At 36.5% G+C, this 16,785-nt stretch overlaps 1 protein-coding gene across 18 annotated transcripts in view; it reads left to right on the forward strand.

The window, feature by feature from the left end:
* The window catches only part of lmbr1 (limb development membrane protein 1), a 305,384-nt gene that overhangs the window by 29,133 nt on the left and 259,466 nt on the right, over positions 1-16,785 (forward strand). For 15 of the 18 annotated variants that reach the window (XM_069914759.1, XM_069914763.1, XM_069914760.1 and 12 more), the window contains exons 2-4: positions 893-965; positions 10,495-10,534; positions 11,117-11,256. In XM_069914759.1, the coding sequence (XP_069770860.1) occupies positions 893-965; positions 10,495-10,534; positions 11,117-11,256 (253 nt within the window). Of the gene's footprint in view, positions 1-892; positions 966-10,494; positions 10,535-11,116; positions 11,257-16,785 lie in introns of those variants that run through there. The other 3 variants (XM_069914768.1, XM_069914761.1, XM_069914767.1) reach the window with 3 other exon arrangements.

Consider the following 16,785-nt stretch of genomic DNA (forward strand, 5'->3'; position numbering starts at 1 on the left):
GTTCAGCCTGGTCAAAACCCTTGTGGCTCATGCAAGAGGAAAGGACTGGCTGTCTAATGTTTCACTTGAAATAAGGGAAACAAGAAGGAACTCCGTGGTGACCTGAAAGAAAGAAGTTATCATCTGGAGAACCCTGAGGGGGCAGGTTTCTTCGTCAAGACGCTGAAGTGGCTGGGTGTCCAGCGAACATCAAATCTCTCTCTGCAAACTGACAAGAACCTTCCTGAGCGGTAACCATTTTCCTTTCAAGCATAAAGCCTGGTGAAATTGATAAATGTTAAATTCTGTGCACAGTATTAGAATTGCCTGCAACCAGTGAACTTGGAGGAGTGAGAAGTGAGATTGGACTGTGAACCAAAGAACTTTTCTGAACTTACATGTGCACTTAGAATTAGAAGGGGGTTAATTTGGCTTAGTTCAGTCAATATTGATATGTTAGAGTGTGATTCTGTTTTCATGTTTAAAAATAATGAAAAGTAACACTTGTTTAAGTAACCATTTGTCTTGGTGAATCTCTATTGCTGCTGGGTTTTGGGGTCCTCTGGGCTTGTAACATCTGTGCCTCTTTGCCAAAGCCTCTCAAGCCAACACCTCAAAGTCTCACATCGCACCACTTACACAAAAGCCATTCTTCTTGCGCTTCCCCTTTTTGTTGGCTGCACCTAATTAGCTAATGAATGGAGAAATTTATAAGAACACTGACTTTTTTTGTAGAATTGATCTGGATTTTCAAGACTGTTCATTTACAGTGAACTTGCAGTATTTTGCTGGCCTCATGTAATAGATGATTGCAATACATGTATCAAAGGAACCAGTTTCAGGGAGATGTTTATCAGGAAAGGTTGATTATTGTTCTGGTATTGTACTGATACGTGTGTTTGTTTTATTTTAGATATGCTTCCTTTTGTTTACCATTTTGTACACAATCTCCAACTTCATTATCACCAAGTACAAGAGAAAACCAGGTTAGTTGGGATTTATAGCATTAGCATTATATATTTTTTAACAGTATTTGAAAAATTGGTTGTTACTCTATATATTAGATGAAAAAGGACTGAAAAAAATGTTTGCATGAAGAATATTTTGTTATGAACGAGGAAGACCAGAAAACAGTATTTCAATGTTTCTTGGATAAATAGTTAATACTGAGAGCTTAGAAGTGATTAAGGACAATACAAGTCAAGGACACTTCTCTGAAGAATTTTTTTTTAAAAGAATCTGCATCAAAAAATGGATCTGGAGTACCCATATAAATCTTTGAAAGTAAACTGGCATTGTAAAAAGTATGGACTCAGTGGGTTAATGAATAGAGACACAGTATAAAAAGAACTGAGTTTGGTTTAGAGTTATATGAAACACTTTGCCATAACTGGAGTATTTATTTTCTGGAAGCTGTTCAGATTGGCTAGATTGGATGCCATAGTAAGAAATTTCAAATATGTTCATACTTAAAATGCTAGAATTCTTCTCAAAGCAGAATGTTTTTAAAAAATTAAAAAAAAATTTTCACACTGTGAACCATATCAATCAAAATACACACAAACATTTCCCTCTTAAATATACACAGTGGCATTTTCTCTCCTTTTTTTCCCCCCTACCTTCCCTCCCTCCTTCCCACCCCCCTCCAAACCTATTAAACGTTCAACATATACAATACAATAAAATCATTAAACAATGTCATCACACAATGAAAATAAACAAGAAAAATGTGTCATCTACTTTTACACACTGGATCAAGTCATTTTGTCATCTTTTCATTTTAGGGGGTAGAGGTCCGCGGTAGGCCTTCTCTGTTATGTTCCATGTATGGTTCCCAAATTTGTTCAAATAATGTGACTTTATTTTTTAAATTGTATATTATTTTTTCCAATGGAATACTTTTATTCATTTCCATGTACCATTGCTGTACTCTCAGGCTCTCTTCTGATTTCCAAGTTGACATTATACATTTTTTTGCTACAACTAAGGCTATCATAATAAATTTTTTTTGCACTTCTCATCCATTCTGAGGCCTAATTCTTTACTTCTTGTATTCCTTAGAAGAAAGATCTCTGGATTTTTTGGTATATTGCCTTTTGTGATTTTATTTAATACCTGATTTAGATCTTCCGAAATCTTTTTCACTTTCTCGCATGCCCAAATTACATGTACTGTCATTTCCGTTTCCTTCTTAGAGCGAAAACATCTATCTGATAAAGTTGGATCCCATTTTTTTAACTTTTGGTACAAGATCAACGCAAATAAAAGTGAAGCGATGCCAATGAGTAATGCGGATTATGACAGAATTTAAAAAAGAATCACCATTTAAATGGCAAACACAAGTAACTGATACCTAGGTATTAGATTAGATAATTTAATTTGTACAATTGGCTTAAATTCTTATCAGCCATTAATAAAGAAATTGCAGGAAGACTTAGAACATTGGAAAGAATTACCACTAACGTTGGATAAATTGCATTAAAATGAATGTCTTCCCAAGGATACAATACTTATTTCAATTGTTACCAATTCCCTTAACAGAGTAAGTCTTTAATGAACTAAAGAGAATAATAAGGAAATTTTTATGGAAGGGGGAGGGGGGGGGAAACTGAGGAGAGCGTTAGATAAACAGAGAGGAACAACCAAGGTGGCTTGCAGTTACTAAACTGTAAAAATTATTATAGAGCAGCACAATTAAGGTATTTATCAGATTTTTATCAGACAAGGGAAAAACCAGATTGGACTAAGAAAGAGCTAGATAAAATGGGGGAGAACTTACCGGAACATATACTTTATAAGTGGGATAAAAAGCTGGTGCAATATAAAAGCTCACCATTTACTCAATATATGGAAGAAGATTCACTTAGAAAGGAAAAAAACAATTACCAACTACCAAAATTATTATTGATGCAAAATCAGCTAATCCCTTTTACAATAGATAACCTTTCCTTTAGAGAATGGGAGAGAAAAGGAATTAAAAGAATAGAAAATTGTTTTTTGGGAAATAATTTATTAAAATTTGAACAAATGAAGTACAAATATGGAATAACTCATGGTACAATGTTTGCATACCATCAACTGAAATCTTATTTAAAGGATAAATTAGGAAACAGACTGAGATTACCAGAAGGAAGCAGCTTTGAATATGTGATTACAGAAACAATGATAATTAAAAGATTTATAACGAACATGTACATCAAGCTGCAAGAGGAAAAAGATGATGAAATAAGCTATAAACCCAAACAAAAGTGGGAAAAGGATTTAAACATAAAGATAAAAAATGAAACATGGGAAAAGTTATGTTCTGGATTTATGAAGAATATAATAAACACAAGATTATGTATGATACAGTATAATTAGTTACACAGGTTATATTTCACACCCCAAAAGTTAAATGGGATCCAACAGTATCAGTTAGATGTTTTCACTGTAAGAAGGAAACGGGAACGACAGTACATGCAACTTGGGCATGTGAGAAAGTGGAAAAGTTTTGGGAAGATCTAAATCAGGTATTAAATAAAATCACAAAAAGCAACATACCAAAAAATCCAGAGATCTTTCTTCTAAGTAATATGAGAAGTAAAGAATTAGACCTCAAACTGGATGAAGCGCAAAAAAGATTTATTAGGATAGCCTTAGCTATATCAAAGCAGAATGTTGAGAACAGTTACAAAAAAATTGTTAGAAATGCTCAGCATGTTAGACATCTGCAGAAAGAAAAATGGAGCAAACATTTCAGATCAAAGACCCTGTGGCAAAAAGATTTGCTCAGGTAGATGGAGGGAAGCTGTTCACATTAGCAGGTGGTTCAAGGATCAGGGTTATCAGCTTTTAAATTCTTGGCAAAAGATAGCTATGGTAGGGTGGGTGTCATGAGATCTATTGCATTGTAAGAGTTAGTGCCAGAGGGGTTGGTATTTGAGGGAGAATAATTTTCAGGGTTACGGAGAAAGAATTAGAGATCGAACTGAGATTAGAGATTGGTGTATGTATTGTTGGTGCGAAAACTGTTACAACTGTTCTATGAATTGGTTCTTTGCTGATGGTGCTATAACAGAGTTGCTCATTTTCAAAAAATAAATCCAGTTGTTTGCTCAGACTTTTTTTGTACTTAATGCAGGGATGATAGATGATAATTCTACTCAAATTGGCATAGTGTGGACTTTAAATACAAAAGTTGATAACTGGCAGTACTTTAAACTGTTCTGACAGACTGCAGAAGTATTTAATTTTTCCATAATTGATTATTTTTCACAATAATACTGGTGATGGGTATTTGAAATTGCAACATCTCAAAATAATCAAATTTTGAAATTTTGCAATTAGGTATTTGCCCATCCAGTAAATAGTATAAACTTTTCATATTTGCAGATGAAAGTCAATCAATTGCATATGAAAATATGTAAAAACTGGGAAAAATATTTCTTTTTCTGATCAACTACACCAGGCATAATTTGGGCTAAATGCAGATATGAAATTAGTTGAAGTCGCTTCACCTTGAGAATTTATTAATTGTTTTCTTTGTACTTTTTATTGTCAGGTATTTGAGTTAGATAATATTCTGTCTGAAATTTATGTTGAACCATTGGTTAAATTATATAGCCATTATAGAACTGATTGTCTGAATTTTTTTTTCAGCTTTTAAATACTTTGCATTAAGTATAGTACTGCTGACATGCTTTGGAAGTGCTGCCGGGATAATGCTTTTCTTGAAATGCTTTCCTAAAATGAGCAAGCAAGGCTTTGCACTCTTTTGCTCTGGAGATTGGTTCAATAAATGAACAACCGTCTGCAGGCTTTATTTAATAATTTAACACAATTTTTAAATGTAATTATGTTAACTTCGATTAAATATAAAGAAGTGTATGAGAAATTATGTGAGTACGACATGACTTCATCAGCTTTGCAAAGCAGGTGCTCTGTTACATGAGAAGACCTGTTGTAACCTATAACAGGATCTTTCTACAAGAAAGTCCATACATAGATGGGCACAAGCCTTTTTATATAGTTTAGCTTCCAATTTTTCCAGCCTGTTTGCATGACCTGTAACTCGCACTTTGCAAACTTTGGCAAAACATCTAGCACGAATTTTGAGAACAGCATGGCTTTGGTTCTAACGTCTTCCAGCTGTGCTACAAAAAGAAAAAAATTTCTTTAACAGACCAGTATTTTCTCATAAAATATTTTTATCCCTTTTCTTGCTGCTGAACTTTGTATAGATTTGCTTATTTTCTTTTTATAATCTAAGTGATAATCTATCAATTAATGGGACATTAATTCAATAAAACCTTTGATAAGGTTTCATACGTAAGGCTGACCAGTTGGTGAGAGGCCTTGGTGTCCAAAACAATTTGGCAGTTGGATCCAAAATTGGCTTAGTAGGAGGAGACTACACCAATTAGAAGCCTGTGACCATTGGTATATCCAGGGATCATTGCCAAGACCCTCACTATATATCAAATGCATGAATAATTTGGTAATGAATAAGAGAAGTATAATTAATAAGTCTGCAGATGAGACAAAAATTGGCAGAGTTGTTGATGGTTATTGATCAATGCAAGTTGGGGAGATGAGTGGCAGAAGGAATTTAATCCCAGGAAAAATGAGCTGTTGCATTTTAAGAGTAGGACATACACCATGAATGGTATGGTCTTGGTCAACATTGAGGAACTAGAGACCTTGGTGTACAAATCTGTGCTTCTCTGAAGGTGGAAGCATGGATAGATATGGATCAAAAAAGCCACACGAGCAGCTGGCCTTCATTGGCCAAGCACAGAATACACTGGCATGGCATTCATCTTAAAACTTTGGTTAGGCCACAGCTGAAGTACAGTTTGGTTCTGGTTGACACACTGTCGGGAGGATATGGAAGTACTGAAGAGGATGCAAAGGAGAATTTCCAAGAACTTGCCTGAAATGCAACAATTTAATGATACGGAGAGATTAGATAAAATGGGTTTAATCTTTCTTCAAGTGGAGGAGGCTGAAGGAGGAATGATGTTGTTTACAAATAGCATTGTTTTACCTTTTGTAGAGACAAGAAGGCATATGTTTAAGGTAAGGAGTAAATGAGTTGGACAGGATCTGAAGAAAAAAATTTCTGAATGACAATGTAGATGGTAGGATTAGTAAGTTTGTGGATGACATCAAAATTGGTTGTGAAGTGCACAGTGAAGAGGGCTATCTAATGGTGTATCTAGATCGACTGGGGAAAGTGGGCAAAAGAATGGCAAGTCGAATTTAACTTGAACAAGTGTAAAGAAGTGCATTTTGGGAAGTTAAATCAGGGTAGAACATAATGAATGGTAGGAACCTGGGGAATGTTGTAGAACTGAGAGACCTCGGGGTCCAAGTGCTTAGTTGCCTGAAATTGTTGACATAGTGCACAGTTAGCAGTGGGGCAGCATGTTTAAGCGGTGGGATGCTGCAGTTAGCACAATGCTGTTACAGCACCAGCATCCCGGGTTCGAATCCGGTGTTGTCTGTAAGAGTGAGTTGGTTCTCCCAGTGATTGCTTGGGTTTCCTCCATGTGCTCCTGTTTCCTTCCATCCTTAATAACCTACAGGGGTTGTAGGTCATTTGGGTGTAATTGGGTGGCACGGGCTCATGGACCAGAAGGGCCTGTGTCTTTTTATATAAAAAAAAATACACAAGGTGTTGAAGAGCGATAGCATGATTGCCTTTATATCTGTGTGCAAGAGATTACACTTGTTGCAGCTCTATAAGCTGTGTTTGGAATATTGTCTGTAATTCGGCCAACAATGGTGGTGTCATCAGCAAATATGTAGACAGCATTTGAATTGTGCTGAGCCACACAGTCATGGGTGTAGAGCAGTGGGATAAGCATTCACACTTGAGGTGCACCTGTGTTGATCGTCATTGAGGAGGAGAAGACTACATTGTTTCTGATTCAAACTGACTGTGGTCAGCTGATGAGTAAGTAGAGGATCCAATTGCAGAGGGAGGTACCAAGGCCCAGGTTTTGAAGCTTGCTGACCAGTACAGAGGATATGATGGTGTTGAAAGGTGAACTGTAGTTGAAGTGTAGCTTGATGTACATGTTGCTGTTGTCTTGTTGATCCAGGACCGAGTAGAGAGTGAGATTGGGTCTGCTGTGGGGCGATTGTGGCATAGGTGAATTGCAGTGGGTCCATATCTTTAGTTGGGTATGAGTTGATTCTGACCAATGACTTAGATGAAGAAGTGGAGGATTGGATCAGTACATTTGCAGATAATACAAAGGTTGAAAGTGTTGTGGATAGTGTAGAAGATTGTTGGAGGTTAAAACAGAATAGAGGCAGGATCCAGAGTTGGGCAGAGAGGTGGCAGATGGATAAGTGTGAAATGATGCACTTTGGAAGATCGAACTTGCAGGTAGAGTATGTGGTTAATGGAGTATGTGGTTAATGGCAGAATTCTTCACAGTCTGCAGGAACAGAGAGACCTTGAGGTCCAGGTTCATAGATCCCTCATGGTTGCCATGCCAGTTGATAGGGTGGTTAAGTGTGTTGTCTTGAATTCATCAGTGAACTGAGTTCAAGAGCGATGAGATAATGTTGCAGTTGATCACAATACTGATTAGAGCATACTGGGAATGTTGCATTCACTTCTGGTCACTTCATTACAAGAAGGATGTAGATGCTTTGGAGAGGATTCAGAGGCCATTTACCAGAATGTTACCTAGATTGGAGCACGTCATATGAAGCAAGGTTGACCAAGCTAGGGCTTTTGTCTTTATAGTTTAGAAGGGTTAGAGGTGACCTTTATAGTTTTTAAAGATGATGAGAAGCTTGGATAGGGTCGTCAGCCAGCACCTTTTTCCTGGCGCGACAACAGCAAATATCAGAAGACGTCTACTTAAGGTGAGTAGAGAAAAGTTTACACCAAGAACATGAGTGGGTGGCTGGGATGCATTGCCATTGTTGGTGGCAGAGGTTGGTACACCCAGGACATGCATCCACGTTCTTATCCAAGAGTTTATTGTAAGAAAAATCGTTGTGGGTATGAGGTAGGGAAAAATTAGAATGTGGTGTACATCATGGCTGAGGGCTGGTTCTGTTCTGTCATGTTCTATAAGGGTTCAGGAGTGGATGAAAGAGGTGAAATGTTAAACGGGCATAAATAAGCAGCTTCAGTTGTTCTCATTATGCCATGTTGAAGTCCAATCCAGGGTTGATATTGTATCTAAGTTTTATGAAGTCTTGCTCACTTTGAAATGGAGGTCAAGAAGGGAAAAGTGCCCATGATGATGTCAGAAACTGAAAGCAATGGTTTAAATATTTTGAATTTGACAATTGAAGATAGTTTATGGCAGACAAGAAACTTAATGGCTGTCATCATCAAACCTTCACTTCAGAATATCATGTTAGCTTTGATATTTCCTTTGTTGCAATATCCAAGATGTCTCTTGAAAAAACATTATCGAAGGACACAGTTTCTGTTTGTAAAAAAAAAAAATCTGTATGATCTAGATTCTCTTGTGCAGCTGGTGTCAATGTTTGCTTTGCTTTAAGAAAAGGGTCTTGACATGTCCCAATGATGTTTGTAGCCAATTACTGGTGTTCATTTCCTGAAAACTGGTTGATTTTATTTTATGGAGAAATGTAGCACCCAAACTGCACAATGAAGTTCTGCAGAGCGAGATGAATGAGCAGTGACGTGGCAGCCTCCATTATGTTTTTGGCTCTCAACCTTTTGAGCCAAGACTGACGGCTTACAAAGGGTTTTTGTAAATCATGTAATGATTGAGATAATCTCACTTTTGCATGCCCTCAATTTACCTTAATTATTTTCAAATGAAATTTTAATGCACTTAACCAAAATCAATACTGTCAATGTTAAGTCCGTAAATGTATATTTTGTCAAGCAATTTTTCACATTTTGATCACTTGTGCTTTGATATTTTGCAAATAATTTGGATACTACGAGTGATATTTTATCATTTCCTGATCAGAAAGAATACATTTTGTTCAGATAATTAAGAGTGTATTGAAGGTTTGTTTATTTATTTAAATAGCAATACTCAGTTATTCTGTTTAATAAAAACATTTTCCACTTGGTTATTTAAGGGGTTAATATAAGCTACTCTCGTGAACACTAACTGAAACTATTTGGAGCTTGATTTGGTGACACTTCCTCACGTGCTTTATTCTTTTTCTGGCTCTGCTACTAAGTTTATTTTGGTGTTTTATTTTGTTGCATCTGTCACAAATTCCCCTCGAGTTTGATAGCAAAGCAGAAAGTTTTTTGAAAGATGATGGCAAGATCAGTTGGGTGGAATAGTGGGAAGTGGAATTAAATCCAGAAAAATGTAAGGTAATGTATTTGTGATGGTGCAGTAAGGCAAGGGAATATATAATAAATGGGAGGATCAAAAAGCAAAAACGAAAAATGCTGAATACCCTAAATTAAAAAAAAATGCTCTTAACTATTGGCCAGGCCTAAACTGACTTGGGTTGATGGCCAGAATGAAAGTTGGAAAAAAATTGTGAATGACACAGCTGCACAAGAGAATATGTATCCATGCTGGTTTTCCTTTCAGGAAACTGTCTTCCATGTCTTTGGCATGTCTCAATGATTAGAACCAATTATATTTTTCCTTAAATTGTGTTGCTATGTGCTGTTCTTTAAGGATATTTTGTAGCAAACTGCACTGATCCACAAGCGAACCAGGTCACGGGAGTGCAGGCTTGCACTGGCCTGACATTGCAATGGTTCTGGTGGGAGGGGATGCAAAGGATCATGGGAGTGATGCCAATAAGCTGAGAGTTCCAGTAAAGTCAGTCGGTTGGTTCAACTCACTCATAGCTTCTGTGTTTTTATTTTTGTTTAGTTTGCTGCACAGCGATCGACCACAATTTTAACTTTATGACGTCTCACTATTTCTCCTAAAATTAGTTTTATCTGTGATTGTGCGCTTTGTCTTTCTGATGGTACATCTTTACAGTCAACTTTTGTCAGTTTTTGAAATTAAAAATGTGATTGTAAAGATGATAAGTAAGGTAGTTTGATAATTTTCTTGGTTTCTGTTTCCTATAGCCTTTCCATCTTTGGCCATGTTTTTCTGGGACTCTGATTGAATCAGTTTCAGAGTTACTAAACAGAAGTTTATTCCCTCTACTGTAAGAATGTTATTAGCATAATATATAAAAGTGCTGGAGAACTCAGCAGGTCATGCAGCATCCATAGGAAGTCATGATTTGGGCCTGAACTCTGCCTTGGGTTATGAGCAAAAAGCAGGCAAGCACCTTGTTACGACTATTTTCCTTTATAGTTGCTTACAGGAATTAGAATGTTCTTGTTGTCTATGACTCATTCAAACAAATCCATACTAAAGTTGAGTTTTTCATGGTTTATTAAACTTAATATTAATTACTATGGGTGGGAGGAGGGGGGTTGGGGAAAAGGGACAGTTGATTTGTTTTAATCCATTTAAAACTGAAATTAATTTAGATTGTCAATCCAAAGGGTTTTATTTTGCAGAATAGATTTAAGATTTTCTTTTTGTTTTGCAGATGACCATGAAGATGAAGATGCCATTGTGAACAGAATTTCGTATGTATTACAACAAAATACTTATTTTTACGCAAGTATTCAATTTGCAGTCATAATATTCTGCTGGTAAAATGGAAGGCTTGTATGTACCTATCTGGTTCCTACCTCACCTGTGGTTAGAGAAGATTTCTGTCAGAGTCCTACAAAACTCCTTTGCTTCCCATAGCAGCCTGGGTTGCATCTCATTGAGATCTGAGTATTTATTCACATTTTAAGTCTGTTAACACATACAATACTTGCTCCTCTTTGGTAATTTGCTGGGGAGTTCTACTGTCTTCTTCCCTGAATTCTTTAACTACATTATTCTGAGAAAGTACAGATGAGACCGATAGGCGGACAAGGGTAGGTTTGGGGCAAGCAGGTGGAACAAGTGGGGGCGGGACATTTTCAGTTGGTGTGGGCAGGTTAGGTCAAAGGGCCAGTTTCTCTGCTGTATGACCGAGTTTCTTTCACTGTCACTCCCATCATCTGCGATTAGATCCTTATCTGGTGGGACAGGATGCCGCGAATTTGGTTAGAGGGTTCTCATTGAAGACTGTCAGCTGAAATGACGATGATTATGACTCTTTTTTACTCTTTCAGATTGTACCTGTGCACGTTCACTCTGGCTGTTTCTGCCGGATCAGTCTTATTGTTGCCATTTTCTATCATCAGCAATGAAATACTGCTTTCTCTCCCACAAAATTACTACATACAATGGCTGAACGGCTCGTTAATTCACGGTTAGTAAAAAATTAATTTGTTCCTTGGGTTATCTCGAAGAAAGACAATTTTGTCCACTTTCTGAAGCAAGAGTCCACAAATGTTTGTGTTTTTAAAAAAAAAATAAAAAAAAAATATATATATATATATATATTTACAACATGGCAGAAGCTGATTCCAGCTGTCCAATTAAGCTACAACTACGTTTTGGAAGGCACGAAAGAACTGGGGATCCGAGGGAAAACTCGCACAGGGGACCGGGAGAATGCGCAAACTTCTTCCAGTATCTGACCTGAATCTGGGTTGCTGGAGCTGTAATGGTGTTACCCTAATCCTGTTGCCTGATAAAGTGCGATAATTTTGTACCAGCTGTCTGCTGGTTTAAATATTGATATGAGGGCTTGAAACAGAATTTAATAGGATTATGACAGTGATTTCCTTTTTAATTAGACTGACCCCAAAAATATGTTATTGCTATTCTGCTCTAGACTTGGGAGCATGCAAATAAAGAGAAATATTAGAGTGCCCATCAGACTGTGTTTACTTCATAATTTCCCCATAAATGTTCTTTGGGGAGGGAATAATCAGCTGAATGAAACTGCATCAATGCAGTTTGGGGAATTTTTGAGTGATCCTCAAAGACGGTCAGACTACTTTCAGGTTATCACAGTGACGAGGAGACATTTCCCTTTTGAGCTTTTGAATGAAGCTGTGATGGTCCCTCCCAAGTACTTTCTCAGTTTCCTTTTGGATGCTTTCTAAAAGTCTGCACTCCATTTATCTTAATTGATTTTCTTCTTTGAGAAAGTAACTGAGGCACTACAGGTATCTTGAAATTTCAAATAATCTTGCACTGTCCACATGTTTATTGATTGATCTCTTCGAGTGAGTTACCTATAATCAAAATTAGAGTAATTGACTTGTAGTAATGTGGTGGATTTAACTTAATTTCATTTTTAAATATTATCACATGGGGCCCTTCCCAGGCATGGAATTAAATGCATATATTTGGACCCTGTTAAGTTGTTAAATATTCAGTTATGCAGACAATCTACTTTACTTTAATCTGTTCTATGATCATTAAGCAAACTATATTTGTATATTTTTTTAACACATCTTGTATTATTGGTAATGGAGCAACATCATTGACTTTAAAATTTGTTGGAAGTGTTGGGAAACCTCAATTGCTATGAGTGAAGAGCTCCATCTTGAGGAGCAACTTGGAATTTAAGCAGCCTTTTTTCAGAATTTATTATCATGAACATGTCATGAAATTCTTTGTTTTGTGGCAACATTACAGGTGCAAATATTGCCATCAATTACATTAAAAAAAAATCAGTAAATTAGTGCAAAAGAAGAGAAAGCGAAGTTGTGTCTGTGGTTCAAAATCTGATGGCAGAGGGGAAGAAGCTGTTTTTATACTGTTGGGTGTTCATCTTTAGTCTCCTGTACCTCCTTCCTGATGGTAACAGTGTGAAGACGGCATGACCTGGGTGGTAAGGGTCCCTGAGGATAGAGGCTGCTTTAAGACATTGCCTCTTGTAAATGTCCTTAATGGAGTGAAGACTGATGCCCATGATGGTTCTGGCCGAGTTGACAGCTCTGTAGCCTTTTCTTGTCCTGTGCATCGGCACCTCCTTCAATCAGCAACCGAACTGTCTTTCCAAAGAAATGTGCCGCCTTTCAGGTTACTGCAAATACTTCTTCTTTCCCCCATTTCAGGAGAAACTAAACAACCAGCCACTACAGAGATTTCGAATAGGCTGAACTCCTAACCTGTCTTGAAATAGTGTCTTTAGCAGGCTTTTCACTTGGCACTTTCCCAGCCTTTCACTGACTGCAGCAGCTTCTCCCCTTCTCCCCCTCCCCCCTCCTATGAGCTTTTTGTGTTGGATTGTACTTTGTTAAACCCATCAAACCATGTCATCACACAATGAAAATAAACAAGAAATTTGTGTCTTCTACTTTTACATACTGGGTCAGTTCATTTCGTCATCTTCTGTCATTTTAGGCGATGGAGGTACGCGGTAGGACTTCTCTGTTGTGTTCCATGTATGGTTCCCAAATTTGTTCGAATACTGAGATGTTATTTCTTAAATTATATGTTATTTTTTTTCCAATGGAATACATTTATTCATTTCTATGTACCATTGCTGTATTCTCAGGCGATCTTCTAATTTCCAGGTTGACATAATACATTTTTTTGCTACAGCTAAGGCTATCATAATAAATCTTTTTTGTGCTCCATCCAAATAGAGTCCAAGTTATTTACTTCTTATATTACTTAGAAGAAAGACCTCTGGATTTTTTGGTATGTTGCTTTTTGTGATTTTATTTAATATCTGGTTTAGATCTTCTCAAATCTTTTCTACTTTCTCACATGCCCAAATTGCATGTACTGTGGTTCCCGTTTCCTTCTCACAGTGAAAACATCTATCTGATACTGTTGGGTCCCATTTATTTAACTTTTGGGGTGTGGTGTATATCCTGTGTAACCAATTATATTGTATCCTGCGTAACCTCGTGTTTATTGTATTTCTCATAGTTTCCCCTGTTTCATTCTTTATCTTTACGTTTAGATCTTGTTCCCATTTTTGTTTAGGTTTACAGCTTGTTTCCTCGTTCTCTTGCAGTTTGATGTACATGTTTGTTATAAAACTTTTAATTATCATGTGTCTGTAATCACATATTTCAAAATTGCTTCCTTCTGGTAACCTCCGTCTGCTTCCCAATTTTCCCTTCAAGTAGGTTTTCAGTTGGTGGTATGCAAACATTGTACCGTGAGTTATACCATATTTGTCCTTCATTTGTTCAAAAGATAATAATTTATTTCCTGAAAAACAATTTTCTATTCTTTTGATCCCTTTTCTCTCCCATTCTCTAAAGGAAAGGTTATCTATTGTGAAAGGGATTAGTTGATTTTGCGTCAATATTAATTTTGGTAGTTGATAATTTGTTTTATTCCTTTCTACGTGAATCTTCTTCCAAATGTTGAGCAGATGGTGCAGTACTGGTGAATTCCTATGTTGCACCAGCTTTTCATCCCACTTATATAGTATATGTTCAGGTACCTTCTCCCCTATTTTATCTAGCTCTAATCTGGTCCAATTTGGTTTTTCCCTTGTTTGATAAAAATCTGATAGATATATTAATTGTGCTGCTCTATAATAATTTTTAAAGTTTGGTAGCTGTAAGCCCCTTTGTACCATTCTGTTAATTTATCTAGTGCTCTCCTCGGTTTCCCCCCTTTCCTTAAGAATTTCCTTATTATTTTCTTTAGCTCCTTGAAGAATTTCTCTGTTAGGTGAATTGGTAACGATTGAAATAGGTATTGTATCCTTGGGAAGATATTCATTTTAATGCAATTTACCCTTCCTATCAGTGTTAGTGGTAAGTCTTTCCAATGTTCTAAGTCGTCTTGTAATTTCTTAATTAATGGCTGGTAATTTAGTTTGTATAGATGGCCTAGATTATTATCTAGTTGTATACCTAGGTATCGAATTGCTTGTGTTTGCCATCTAAATGGTGTTTCTTTCTTAAACTTTGTGAAATCCACATTATTCATTGGCATTGCTTCACTTTTATTTGTGTTGATCTTGTACCCCGATACTTCTCCATATTCCTTCAATTTCTTATGTAATTCTTTTATTGATATTTCTGGTTCTGTTGAGTATACTATGATGTCATCTGCAAATAGACTGATTTTATATTCCTTCTCTTTTATTTTTATCCCTCTTGTTTTATTTTCTGTTCTTATCAGTCCTGCCAGTGGTTCTATAGCTAACGCGAACAGTGAGGGAGTTAGTGGACATCCCTGCTTAGTTGATCTGCTTAATTTAAATTGGCTTGATATATATCCATTTACTGTCACCTTCGCCAATGATCCCTTATATAATGCTTTAATCCAATTAATATATTTCTCTGGTAGGTTGAACCTCTGTAGTACTTTGAATAAATAATTCCATTCTACTCTGTCAAAGGCTTTCGCTGCGTCTAAGGCAATTGCCACTGTTGGCATCTTGTTTCCTTGTACTGCATGGGTTAAATTAATGAACTTGCAGATATTGTCCGTTGTTCGTCTTTTCTTAATAAATCCAGTTTGATCTAGTTTTACTATTTTTGGTACACAGTCGGCCAATCTGTTTGCTAATAGTTTAGCTATTATCTTATAATCTGAGTTGAGTAGAGATATTGATGCTGGTGATATATGATGCTGGTGTTAGTGGATCTTAGCCCCATCTTTGGTATTACTGTAATTATTGCTGTTTTGCATGAATCTGGCATGTTTTGTGTTTCTTCAATCTGGTTCATTACTTCCAGGAGAGAAGGAATTAATAAGTCTTTAAATGTTTTATAGAATTCTATTGGGAGTCCATCCTCTCCCTGCGTTTTATTGTTCAGTAGTATTTTTAATATATCCTGTATTTCCTCTATTTCAAATGATTTTATTAATTTATTTTGTTCCTCTGTAATTTCGATAGTTCAATTTTAGCTAGAAACTCGTCTATTTTGTCTTCTTTCCCTTCGTTCTCAGTTCGATATAGTTGCTCGTAGAATTCCTTGAAGTTTTAATTGATCTCCATTGGGTTATATGTAATTTGTTTGTCCTATTTCCTTGATGTCAATACCGTTCTTTTAGTTTGTTCTGTCTTAAGCTGCCAAGCTAGTATTTTGTGTGATTTTTCTCCTAGCTCATAATACGTCTGTTTTGTCTTCATTATGTTCTTCTCCACCTTGTATGTTTGTAGTGTTTCATATTTTATTTTTTTTGTCCGCCAATTCTCTTCTTGTTGTATCTTCCCTTATTGCTAATTCTTTTTCTGTACTTGCTATTTCCCTTTCCAGCTGTTCTATTTCCTGATTGTAGTCCTTCTTCATCTTAGTTACATAACTTTTTATCTGCCCGCCGATGAACGCTTTCATTGCATCCCATAGTATAAATTTATCTTCCACTGATTCCGTATTTATTTCAAAGTACATTTTAATTTGGCGCTCAATCAGTTCTCTAAAACCTGTTTTTTGAGTAGCATGGAGTTTAATCTCCATCTATACGTTCTCAGTGGGATGTCCTCCAGCTCTATTGCTAATAACAGGGGTGAGTGATCCGATAACAATCTAGCTTTATATTCCGTTTTCCTAACTCTCCCTTGAATGTGGGCTGATAACAGGAACAGGTCTATCCTTGAGAATGTTTTATGTCTTCCTGAATAATATAATGGTTGCACCTTGAGGCATTTATAAATTCATTGCTATTTTCACCTACACTATTCGTTCAGCAGCTTTCAACCATGCGATCTCTAGCAGCATATTCAAAATATATTTCATTTTTACATTATTGTTTCTGTATACAGATGCATTTAAAAAAAAAACTGTGCTTTTCAAGCATATCAACCTATACATAAGCACAACAGGTAGTGCAGAAATAAAAGTGGATAATATAGCTTTACAGAGAAAAATACAGTTAAATAGTGTAAGGGTTACGATGAGGTTGGCTTACAAGATCAAGAGCATAAGAAATCGGAGCAGGAGTTGGCCATCCAGTCCGTTGA

This window comes from Narcine bancroftii, chromosome 1, assembly GCF_036971445.1.
Source record: "Narcine bancroftii isolate sNarBan1 chromosome 1, sNarBan1.hap1, whole genome shotgun sequence".
Classification (NCBI taxonomy): Eukaryota; Metazoa; Chordata; class Chondrichthyes; order Torpediniformes; family Narcinidae; genus Narcine; species Narcine bancroftii.